This window comes from Sturnus vulgaris, chromosome 7 (genome assembly GCF_052056855.1).
Source record: "Sturnus vulgaris isolate bStuVul1 chromosome 7, bStuVul1.hap1, whole genome shotgun sequence".
Lineage (NCBI taxonomy): Eukaryota > Metazoa > Chordata > Aves > Passeriformes > Sturnidae > Sturnus > Sturnus vulgaris.
In genome coordinates this window covers 4,605,018-4,616,544 of record NC_142249.1, presented here as the reverse complement: position 1 = coordinate 4,616,544, position 11,527 = coordinate 4,605,018, and the positions used below count along the sequence as shown (strand labels likewise).

General features: G+C 50.2%; 2 protein-coding genes across 3 annotated transcripts; both read right to left on the bottom strand.

Annotated features, from left to right (window-relative positions):
- Positions 1–635: 635 nt before the first annotated feature.
- Positions 636–2,058, bottom strand: LOC148223130 (uncharacterized). The gene is made up of 5 exons (XM_088167495.1): positions 1,945–2,058; positions 1,648–1,785; positions 1,236–1,412; positions 948–1,103; positions 636–785 (listed from the first exon to the last, which is right to left on the bottom strand). Exons 1-5 carry the CDS (start codon positions 2,053–2,055, stop codon positions 636–638), a joined length of 732 nt encoding a protein of 243 aa, XP_088023621.1. The 5' UTR covers positions 2,056–2,058.
- A 507-nt stretch (positions 2,059–2,565) lies between these two features.
- On the bottom strand, positions 2,566–9,661 carry LOC148223129 (uncharacterized). 2 transcript variants are annotated; one of them, XM_088167612.1, is made up of 5 exons: positions 5,045–9,652; positions 4,674–4,741; positions 4,236–4,559; positions 3,382–3,530; positions 2,566–2,749 (listed from the first exon to the last, which is right to left on the bottom strand). In XM_088167612.1, the coding sequence occupies exons 1-5, from the start codon at positions 5,163–5,165 to the stop codon at positions 2,728–2,730; spliced, it is 684 nt and encodes a 227-aa protein (XP_088023738.1). In that variant the 5' UTR covers positions 5,166–9,652; the 3' UTR covers positions 2,566–2,727. The 2 variants fall into 2 exon arrangements, with proteins under 2 accessions (XP_088023738.1, XP_088023737.1); XM_088167611.1 differs by lacking the exons at positions 2,566–2,749; positions 3,382–3,530 and having other exon boundaries at positions 3,554–4,559; positions 5,045–9,661.
- Between the last annotated feature and the right edge of the window lie 1,866 nt (positions 9,662–11,527).

The window sequence follows — 11,527 nt, the reverse complement described above, 5'->3', positions numbered from 1 at the left end:
GGCCACACGCCCTCGTGGCCCGGCAGGGCTCAGCCCGGGCCCTTGCCGCATCCTGACGCCCAAGGGCACGGCTGCGACACAGGGCGGCAGCAGCCCCGAGGGCAGCCGGGGCTCCACGGCGCCGGGCCCGGATGCCGCGCTGCCGGGGCCGCAGGCGGGGCTGGGGCCGAGCTGCGGCGGGGCGGGGAGGGGAGGGGAGGGGAGGGGAGGGGAGGGGAGGGGAGGGGAGGGGAGGGGAGGGGAGGGGGAGGGGAGGGGAGGGGAGGGGAGGGAGCCCGGGCTCACCCATGAACCTGATGGCCGCTAATTGGACGGACTGCTGTGGGCTCTGCAGGTACGGCAGGGCCTGGCCGCAGGTGCTCGGCCGCTCGGCTCCTGTCGTCTGCCAGCTGGAGAGAGCGGCGGGAGGGAAGGGTCGGGCCGGGCTTTGTGCCCCTTTGCCAGGCGCTCCCCGCTTTGGCCGGCCCCGGCCTCCCCTGCCCGCACAGCCCTGAGGCGCGGCCAGCAGCCGCTGGGCCGGGGCTCCGTCGGCGCCCGGCTCGGGCCCACAGGAGCCTGGAGAAGAGCCCGTGCGGCTCCTGCGTGCAGCCCTGGGCAGGGCCACAGCTGCCAAGCGCACACAGTGAGCACCGCGCTCAGGGGGCTTGTCCAGGCTGAGCCTGGCGCTTCCAGGCCCTCCTTACCAGGCACTCGGCAAACATCCACAGCTCTTCTGTCTGCAGCGCCTGTTGGAGATCCGTCTTCTTCAAGAACCCCGCCGCACAAAGCAGCGTTTCTCGAGAGGCCTGGAGAGCAGCAGAGATGTGCAGATGGCACCGCAGCTCAGGGCACAGGAGCCGCGTCCCTGTGCCAAGGCGTGCAGGAGGCTGCAGCCCGGGAGGTGCCAGGACCTGCAGGAGGCAGCCGAGCCCCTTCCAGACATCCACCAGCATCACACAAAACTTTACCTTTGCCAGCTCCTGGTTCTCATCATGGCAGTGGAAGAAGAGTGGGAGCAGGCTCTGGCTCACAATTCTCTCCAGGGCCGTTTTTCCCTTGTCCACTACCAAGTCCATCACCTTGCAGAAGAGGTGAACGGAAAGCTGCTGCACATGACTGCTATCCTGGAGGAAAGAAGGAGGAAAAGACCTCAGAAGCAACTTGTACAGCCCACCTGGGCGAAGGCCCAAACATCAGGAAGGCACAAAGTTTCGGGGCAGCAGCCAGTGCTCATGGCTGGGGGCACAGAGCCTTACATTTTCCAGTAGTGACAGGAGTGGCAGAGCCAGCTTTGTAGCAGCAGTGCTAGATATCATGAGGTGTTTTTCCTGGAAGATATTTATGAAGACAGAGAGGGACATGCCAATCACCTCTCTCTGTGCATCACCCAGCAGCTCCAGGAGGCTTCGAGACAGGCTGCGTATACGTTTGGCCTGTGTAGAAGACAAGGCTGTGCTGTGAAGCCAAGAACGGCTACAGTGCCACCACTGCCGTGCTGGCACTGCAACCCCACCCTGCTGCCACAGGGCCCAGAGGCCAAAGGCCTGTCGTGATGAACTCAGGGAGGTGAGGCAGGAGAGCTGGGAGCATCTGCTGCAGCTCCTGAAGCCCAGGCAGCCCGAGGGGCAGCTTTCCCCAGCACAGCTTCAGCCGCTGCCCCCTTCTCACCATCGAGGGATCCTTGCTGAGCACCACAAGGCATCTGAGTGCCAGGCGACGTCTCTCCCTGTACTTGCTCTGCAGGTTCCTTGACATGATCTCCAGGATGCTGTCAGCACATTGAGTGAAATCCAAGCAGTCCAGGACCTGAAAGGCACAGGGCAGTGACAGCGGGCCCGGCCGGCAGGAGCGCGCAACCACACAGGGCTGGGCTGAGAGATCAGCACAGGGCACGGGCAGTGTCCCAGGCAGCTGTGGTGACGAGAGGACAGAGAGCTGGGAGGGAGCTCTGGCCAAGAGGCTCACCTCCACAGTGAATGCCAGGAAAGGCAGATCCCAGCGTGGCTCCTGTGTGCTGAGCAGCTGGAGTAGGTGGAGTGCGACATGGGTACACAAGGGCATCAAGCCACGACGCATCAACCTAGCAGGGGGAAAAAGGGAGTAAGACCCTGAGGTGGGGGGAGGGTGCAATAATCTCCCAAGAGTGACTCACAGAGATGCAGTCTTTCCCCAGCATCCCTGGAGGTGATGTGGGCACTTTGGGAGGCTGCCCCTTGTGGGCACCTCCTCTCCCAGCCTGTTCCAGTCTGCTTGGCCGTCCCTCGGTGACAAGGCTCTCTGGCCCATGACCACAGGGACTGTGTGGGGCACGCCAGGCACACAGTGCAAATGTCGGGGGCAGAGGGGAAACAGGGGGTCTCACCTGGCCAGCAGACCCATGGCATAGTGCTGGGTGCCAGCAGAGAGCAGCGTGTCCCAGCCACGCTTGCGCTCCATGGCCATCACCTCAGGGTCATACTGCAGACAGAAGAGCAGAGCCTTCATGGTCTGCACTGCAAACCTGTGTGCAGAGCAAAGCCCAGGTCACACTGGGAGCACTGGCGCTGGCCACAAGGGCATGGGAAGGACAGGAGGACCAGGACCTGTTGGGCTTGCTGGGAAGGTGGTGATCCTCCCGGCACGCTCTCCAGAAGTTATCAACTGCCTCTGGCATCTGCTGTGTGGTGATGATGACATGGAAGAGCAGAGCCGTAACCAGAGCGTTGGAAGAATGCATCATGGCCTCATGGCACTGAGGCACCCGGATAATCACCCAGAGCACCAGAGTTGCCTGCAAAAGAAGCAGCCCCAGACAGCGCTCAGTGCCGAGGTGTCCATGGGGCAGGGCCCGAGGGGAGAGGCAGGGGGAGCAGTGGGCCTGGTGCTGCCTGAGCCTGTCCCTAGCCCAGATTTTAGCCCAGCGCCTGAGGCACAGAGAGGATGGATGGAGATCTGCTGGAGAGGCTACTGGGGAGGAAACCAAGGCCAGTTCCAGAAACTCACAGCCAGGGCAAAAACGTCCTTGTTGTCCCCATCAGAGGTGCACATGCTGTGCAGGGGCCAGGCCTCCATCACACACAGCAGAGTTGGCAGCACCTTTTCCACTGTTGATCCCGATGAGCCTATGGCTCTCCACATCATTGCAGCAGCTCTGTGGGATCAGAGCTCTGTGTCAGGGGTGTCTCAGTCACAGTCCAGTGCCCTGTGCAGCTGTAGGGCCCAGGTGACAGAGCCCCGGTGCCCTGAGGGCCAGGCAGGGAGCGTGGCAGCAGTCTCAGGAGACAGAGGGGCCTGAGGGTCCTGGGCCTGTCTGCCTGTCTGGCAGAGCCCATTGGACAGGCTGTACAGGGCGGTGGGCCCTAAAGGCTGGTGGGCCCTAAAGGCTGTTGAGCCCTGAGCTCTCAAGGCACGTGGGCCTCGTACCTGTCACACGTTGGGGCACAGCGCAGGAGGGTCAGCACCACGTCAGCAGGGTGTTCTCCAGCCAGCCTCAGAATGTCAGTGCGCAGACTGACACCCACAGTGGCACAGGACACGAGACTCTGGTGAATGCTTTTCACCATGGCTGGCACCTGGAAGAGGCGTGACGAGGACTTGGAGTGCTGTCCAAGGGACCAGCTTCCCCCAAGAAGTGCTTCCCTTCCTGTGGAGGGAGCAGAAAACATTCATAAAGAAGAAAGTCTCCCTGCATCCTCAGAACAAGCTCCTTGGAAAACCATAGCTTAAAGATAAGAAATGGCTTGTGAAATGATGAATACAAAAAGGAATCCAGTTCCCGCCCTTGGTAGATCCTTCGATCTCCAGTATTAGTGGCTCATTCTCTTTTAGTATCCGCAGGCCAGCTTTGAATGTAAAATCCCTCAGGGATTGGTTAGAATGTAGAATTCCCTTGATAATTGGTGCAAACTGTAAAACCCCCAAAAGATATAAAAACCCCTGTAAAACAATAACCGTTGGTATATGCTAGATTGGATGCCTTCATAGAATAAACTATGGATTTGTGGCTTTCTACATATCCTGGTTTATTTACCCCGCTGGTCTAAGAGCTCACCGCGAGCCAAATTTCTATCTGGGCAAGGCTCGGGAACGTGCTCTGTCGCTGAGGGCTGCAGAAGCGGTCTCAGAGATCCCAAAGGGAGCCCAAAAACCCAGCCAGCGACACCTTCCCACCACACTCTTCTGGCCTCAAAGACTAAGGAGGCACAGTGGCCGTTCCTTGAGGGAATCACGATCACATGATCCTGGGAGGGCACCAGCCCTGGTCCCAGACTGCTAACCTGCAGCTCAGATGAAACAACACTCTTCTCAACAAAATCGGTGGTGGGAGCATGAATGACAGCGGGAGTGGTGTCAGTATTTGTGATGCCCTGAGTCTCTCCGGTGTCAGCGTTTGTCATGGCCACGTCCTCAGTCACTGCCATGTCAGCCTTTGCCCTGTCATCATTCACTGCTGTGTTGAAGTGGTCTGAGCGCTCAGCCAAATCTGGGCTGACATCGGGCTCTGCCTGGAGCTCGCTCAGCCTGGAGTCAGGCTCGGCTGTGCTCTCTGTTGCTGTGCTGCTGGTCTTTCTACGGCGAAGGGGCACAAACTCGCGGAACATCTGCAGGAGAACAAAGGACAGGGAAGAGAGGCAAGTTCCATGGCATGCTCCAAGCACTATGCTCAGCTGAGCGGTGACAGCAGGCCCAGCCCAGGTGGAGATGGCTGCAGGTACCTTCAGTGTTCTGCGGAAGCGGCCACGGGTGGGTTTCTGCTCTTGTGTCGGCTCCATGGCTGCAGCACCTGGCAAAGAGCGAGCGCAGCCAGAGCTGAGGGGCTGCGGGAGAGGCCGGAGAACACAGCCCAGCCCTGCATTCCCCAGGCAGGGACAGCCCCGGGATGCCCCAGGGGATGCCAGCACGGCCGCTGCAGGGTGTCTGCCCGGCCCCTCTTCTGTCCTGTCCCTGGGCATGTCCACAGTGGGTGGGCTGGGCTGAGACGAGATGAGACGGGATGGGATGGGATGGGACGGACGGGATGGGACGGGACGGGATGGGGCCAAGCTGGATGCATGCACCAGCCCTGAGACCCAGGTGTGCCACTCACCATCCTGCATTGGCTGGAACGGCTCTGACTCTTCGGGCTCTTGAGGAGCTGGGGCAACTCTAGAGCCTCTCCTTTTTATTGCCCTGAACACTTTGAACAGATTGAGAAATCTGCCCGCCATGCCGGAGTCTGGCCTCGAGGGCACCTTCTAGAGAGATGTTTTGGGAAAGTTACAAGGCAACAAGTTGTGCAGCTGTGCCTTAAAGGCACCTGCGACAGAGAAGCCTCAGGAAGGCTGCAGGACAGCAAGTCCTGCACTTGAGGCCTCCTGCCACAAGGGCAGGAGACTCCTCGTAAATGATTCAGGTCACCACACCCCAAGGTCTGGCTACTAGTGCACCAGCCACAGGGATCAGAGATACCTCAGGAAAGCTCCAAGTCACCAAGTCCTGCAGTCTTTCCACGAGGTCACCTGCAGGAATAACGCCTCGGAAAAGCTCGGGGTCAGGCACGAACGAGTGTGCTGTGCGGGGGCTCCTCACAGCACCGCTCTGGCGCCTCCTGTCCCGTCGCGTGCTCCGAGCACTCTGGTGTGCCCGTGTCACCACCAGCCCCCATGTCACCACATGTCACAAAGGGTCCTTAGACACGGTTCCATGCCACGGTGACCAGGCTGCACTGCATCACAAAGGGCCCTTGCACACACTGACACCTGCCCTGGGGACACCCTGAGCCCACCCAAAGTGGCCCAGGTTGGAAGGAATCCCTTGGCCCAAATATCTAAGAGAGCCCGACAGGAATGTTAGGAATGGCTCAAATCCTATCCAACACTGAATGAAGTGATTGCATGCATGCATTTTTACCCTAAGCCAGCTGCTGAATAATGAGACAGAGACTCTCACTGACCCCACGGAGTGCCCAAGCTTTTGGGAAAAGCACTGGGCAGATAAAGCATATTTCCTCAATTCTTGCTAGTGTCTCCTTCAAAGTTCATGGGTTTATTCATCTTTTAGAGCTGTTCTAGATGTTCTTTGTAGTTTACATGTACTAAATGTAGCAGGTATTGCTTTCATGCCGTCCTAATTGATTTGAAGTTGGGATCTACTCAGGCTTCAGTGTCTCAGAAGAAGCAACGTTGATTCTTTGAATTCTATTCTTGAACGTGAGAATGATACTTATGTAGTTAATGAATTAATTTAATCGAATTCACTTGAATGGAAAAAATGTCTTTTTCATGTAGATTTTAACTTGGAAAATTGATATTTGAGTTCTACTTTTCATTGTTGTTGCTTTTCTCTATTCTTTGATTGCAGAGATAGCAGATGTACTGACCAAATATTCTGTGAAACTGGAGGAAATGTCCTTCCTCTTGGCAGCTGATGTTCACAAGCTCATTAACGCTAAGGCCATGGTAAATGTTTTACCTGGGGCAAGATAGCAGTCTGATTATTCCTAGAATGTCTTTCTTTCCCCAGATGAAATTCATTTTTTCTGCCTATCAATCACTGAAATATAGAAGAAATTTCTACTTGACAGGGTATTGGTTATCATTTGTGTTCTTTTCTCCCCTCAGTTTCTGTAGAAGAGTCAAATTTTTTTTTGTTTTTGCATGTTGTATGCTGCTTCTACTTCTGGTTTTATTTTTTAATACACAGAATATAAAGAGAGCACTGCTGGATAATGAGAGGGCAACTGCCAAGCTACTCTTGAATCGAATGAAATCAGAGCTTGAGAAAGAAAAATGGCATCAACTGAAATGGCAAGGGAGAGTCAAGGACTCGAAACTCATGCAAAAGAAGTGTGTAGTTCAGAAATTTGGCAGTCTTCTTTTGGACAATGGGCAACACCAAGAGGCTAGTGTTCACTTTTGGTTTCTATCAAAGTAATACTTGATCATTTTTTCTTTCTACATGATACCACGTATGATATCACATATATCATGTGATTCCATTCTACATATCTACTTTCCATCCTGCAGAGAATTTATGGCAAGTGAAGAAATACAGAATCCCCCAACTGTGAATATGGAAATGGAAAAGTTGATAAAGGAGCAGATGGTACTCAGTGAAGAGAGACTGAAGGTTTTGCAATATATCGGGTATGGCAAAAGAGGGTATAGCATAAAGGAAAACAATTGTTGCTGGAGTTAATGAAGGACTTGGCTACAAAATGCACTTTGCTTCCTGTCAATGTGTGATTGCTAAATGCAGCAGTAAGGCAGGGTCTACATCTATTTCTGTACAGCTCTTTTGAATGGAAAAAATGCATTCTTGATTTTCAGTGCCCCAGCTACACTTAATAGGTGGCGATCAGGCTCTAAAAATGGAGGAATGCAGAAGTAAATCTCGAAACATAGCAGAAATGGGCAAAGATGGGTGGAGAGCTAGAAGTTGGTGCTTTTGTCAAGGCATTTTTTCTCCAAGGCATGGGATTTTATTTGTGTAATAAATTAGAGGAATAATAAAATAAAATAATAAATAAGAGGAGTCTGGATAGAAATCTAACGTTGCTACATTTGAATATCCATCCTGAACACAAGACACATTGGTGTGGGTGCAATGCATTACGATCTTTACAGGGAGGTTTTTTACGGTGGATGGAGGAACCAGGTAGATGACAGTTAGTTCCTTATCGGGCAGTAAACAGTTGGCCTTGAACAACAACAATCTCAGGTTTATTTTCATTGCCAAGATGGCTGTAAATAAAAGAAAGCCCAGTAGTATGGATATTGGGATTCATAATTTTATATTTGAAGTACTGACTGGTTTGTATTTTAGGATACCTGACTCTTGTTTCCTGCTTTGATAGCACCTTGTTGCCTCCAACACGTGCCAAATCTAATGGAAACGAATGGTGCAGAACTCTGGAGAATTGAAACAAAAGTCTAGGTAGGTCGGGAAATCCTAAGAACAGTCTGGAATTCAAGCAATATTTTCTTTTCTCCTGGGCAACGATGAGGCAGACGGTTGCTTTGAGAGTGCATGTTTGCTCTATTCTTTGTTCCGTGTGTTGCCACATACCTTCTCAGTTGCTTGGAGGTGGCAGTAAGAGCCAAAGAAGCTGCCTGTGGCATGGCTTTCCTTTGGCCAGTACAAACAGCTGTGCATGGTGAGATCTAGCAGGAACTGGCTCGGTTAGAATGAATCTGGGGGAAATCAAAAGTTAATTTTGACGTGGATCCCTTCTCAATCTTACAAAAATACTCCTTTTTAACTCTTGGAGAAGAAGAGGGGAAGTATTGGAGATACTTCCTTTCTCTGTGTCCTTGCAGCATGCCTTCCCGCTCTGTGTCTGCCTTCTCTTGCTCCAGAGCACATCCAGTTGGGATGTTTGTAGCCTGTATGGTAGCAAAGAAGTTGGTAGCGATTGTTAAGTACCTTGCTACTTTGAAGCATAATGATAAACAGCTGTGTATGAAAATGTCTTGATTTCTTTGGCTGGTAATGTCTGGTGTCTGTAGGCACTGCTGGCATCTGTTCCGTGTGCTGAGATTCAGCACGTGGCCTCTGTCATGTTTCCATGTCACACTGCACTGTGAAAGATGGGAATTTTGACTGTGGTCTGTTCCGTATCATTCAGACAGCCCTAATGTGGAGTGCGTGGAGAAAATGAGCATCCAGTATGAGCTGGTCGAGGGCAAATGTCAGGAGAAAGGGCAGATGTGCAAGTTGAGTGCCACAGCTTTTGGCTGTGATAGCCGTGGTCCAATGTGCCATTAGAGAGAGTAAAGATGCACCAGACACTGAGATAACAAGTGGAATTCCTTTTTAACCTCCGCCTTACTCTGTTCAAAAAGTAAGCCATCCGTTTGGTTTCACAGTAGTAGTTGGTATTTGTGCTTGAAATGTGGAAAAGCCGTAACAAATGCCAGTAATGAAGGGAGTGCTGTCCTACATGAATGTGGAAGATGCAAGGAGCCTCAGCCCTTGTGCTAAATCTGTCTTATCTTGGGAAAGAAATTCCACCTCTGCCTCAATTTCTCCCTTTGTGTCCAACCAGATGGTATTGTTTAGTAATCTAATATGGCATGTAGGAGGCTGAATCTATCTCTGTCCATCACAAGAAAAGAAACACTACGTTTAGCCAGGCTCTCTGAAAGCCACACAGTATTTCTTCTGTGCATGTCAATAATTTGTTCTTGTTTTCCTTCAGATGACCCTGTTGGATATGAATATTTGCACAGCAGAAGATGCTGAAGTTGTGCACTCCAACATGCTTCAGATGACTGAGAAACGAAAATGTAGGTTTGAAGAAGAAGTGGAGCACGTGGATGTACGTTTCTTTTATTTGATGACATATATCTTCATCACTCCTTGGGATGAGTCTGTTCTTCCTGTGCTCCCACCTGCAATGCCTTCTGCGTGGTAGGCTATTGATGTCACCTTAGAAAGAGGTCCATAGTGTGACAAAACACTCCAGAGAAACAGTTTGGTGTGGAAGAGTTTCATGTGGAAGTGTTGATAATTCTTGTGTTTATTATTTGTAATAGAAATAGATTGTATTTTTATTACCATTTCTATCTGAAATACATAGGATAGACATGAATGATATATGGCCCAGTCTGCTTAAGATCAGACTTCAGGAATAGCTGGAAATGATCTCCCAAATGTCTTCCAATCTTTTCTATACATAAAAAAAGTCGGGCAGTTGTTTCTAAAGGGATAAATTATAGAATGTGATTTGGTGCTTTATGGTGCCAGAATAAACAGAAGTTTTGAGAATCCGCATTCTTACCAGTTTACTTGGAGACTGATTTTTTTTTACTCTCCAGATAGAAGACGCCATGTTGGATACCAGTCGTAAAATTACTCATTCATTTCACCTTCCAGCAGTTTAGAAAGAACTTGTTCACTTGAATGTTTTTCTTTGGAGTGATTTGAAGGAGACGGCTAAATGGCCGTAATCCAGGTAGAAACATAAAAACAAGGGTGTGCTATAAAGACAGGACTTCTTAATGCAAAGAGCCCTCTGAAATTCAAAATACCTGCTATAAAATTAAAAATGTAATCTTTGGCTTTTAGATGGGAATTTCTCCTCTTCAGTTTCATTCTGTCAGGTGCATTTTTGCTAACTGCTTGATTCACGCTGAATGGACAGTCCTGTCTTATTGTTGGTATGGCAACAGCGATAGAGATCACTGCTGCTTTCTGTAGAAAGTGGCTGCAAGTTGCTATGACGAGATCTTGTGCAGGTCTAGAGTCTGATTGGATGTGAGGTTCTCATTGTTTCAGAACACCAACTTGGGGTGGCAGTGTCAGAGGTGTTCATTATCTAGGAAGATTTTCATAGGCGATGAGTTTTGCTGAGGTAGCTTTCTCTTCTGGGTGTAGAAGATATGTGCATAATTAACTTCCTTGAATCCTAAAGAGCTGGGGAGATTTTAGTATCTACGAAACCATTTTTACTAGCTTTTTTATGTGGCCTTAGATGATGAAAGTGATCTGGATACAATTTTAGAAAAAATGAAAACGGTGAGCTGTGAGGAAGAGCTGAAGGAGTATTTGGAGAACACCCTTTCTTCTTGAGATCAACTTAGAACAAGGTATGAATTTTGTATGTTTTGTAAACTTAAAAGGTAGAGCATCTTTGAACATTGGTTGTACTACTTAGGCCTTGTTTTAATGCTGTTGTGTGAAGGTATGGAAAAAGAGTGCTTTTCACTTCATGTAAGAATATAGAATAATGTCCCTACTGAACAAGGTTAAGGCAAATAATGCCCACGGTTTAGGAATGGGACAAAGGAAGACTGCTATCATTCAAAAACCATAGCACATCAGTATTACTGTGCATACCATCACATCCATGCCTTATTCAGAAGGTAAAAGTAGTAGTGCAGATTCTTGGATCACTGGAATCAGAAGTTGGTCTGCACCATCATCTCTTCACTCATAGATTTGATCTCATTCAAAGTTCTAGGAACTCAGACGTTTAAGACAGCCAAGCACTGGCAACTTTAAAAACCATCTAAAAATGGGTACAATACCGCTCTCCTTCCTGAAGAGCTTAGCAGCAGCTCTGAAGCCGTAGAGGAAGCAGCACTGTTCACACAGCCAGGAGGTCTTTCCTACCTGCTCGATCAGAGGCACATTAGAAGAGCAGTATGGACCTGAGGGGCAGATGCACATACCTTCACACACCTCGCAGTGGGACTGTGGTTAGAGCTGGAGGTTTGATACTCTTCCTAATAATTTGAGCCGTTAAAACAAAGCCAGAGGTAACAGACCAAGTGAAAATACAATGCCAGGTTGCGGAAAGAGAATGTTACCTATCTGAACTCGTACAAAAATTCCCCATCATTCTCTTTGTTTAGGAGACCAAGCCAATGTCCGTGTAAATGAAAACAAGTGTGAATGTTGATTTTTCTTGAATCAAGACTCAGCTTTATGTCCAAGTCAAAGGCAAATAAACCAGAAAGGCTCCGCTGAGCACAGTGCAGAACTAACATGGAAGACAGTCATTTGACCTCTTATGTAAGCAGTGTTGGTGTGGTTCCCCATCCAAAAGGAAGGATGTCAAATGCTTCTTTGGAAATATTTTAACTTC

Bases quoted from the DNA above. Each gene is read 5' to 3' on its own strand.
- LOC148223130 (XM_088167495.1), bottom strand. From the start codon at position 2,055: ATGCGTCGTGGCTTGATGCCCTTGTGTACCCATGTCGCACTCCACCTA. The intron at 1,786-1,944 runs GTGAGCCTCTTG...TGTGCCTTTCAG, and splicing joins TCCTGGCATTCACTGTGGAG to GTCCTGGACTGCTTGGATTT. The intron at 786-947 runs GTAAAGTTTTGT...GCTGCTCTCCAG, and splicing joins AGAACCAGGAGCTGGCAAAG to GCCTCTCGAGAAACGCTGCT.
- LOC148223129 (XM_088167611.1), bottom strand. From the start codon at position 5,165: ATGGCGGGCAGATTTCTCAATCTGTTCAAAGTGTTCAGGGCAATAAAA. The intron at 4,742-5,044 runs GTGAGTGGCACA...GCTCTTTGCCAG, and splicing joins GTTCCAGCCAATGCAGGATG to GTGCTGCAGCCATGGAGCCG. The intron at 4,560-4,673 runs GTACCTGCAGCC...GTTCTCCTGCAG, and splicing joins GCTTCCGCAGAACACTGAAG to ATGTTCCGCGAGTTTGTGCC.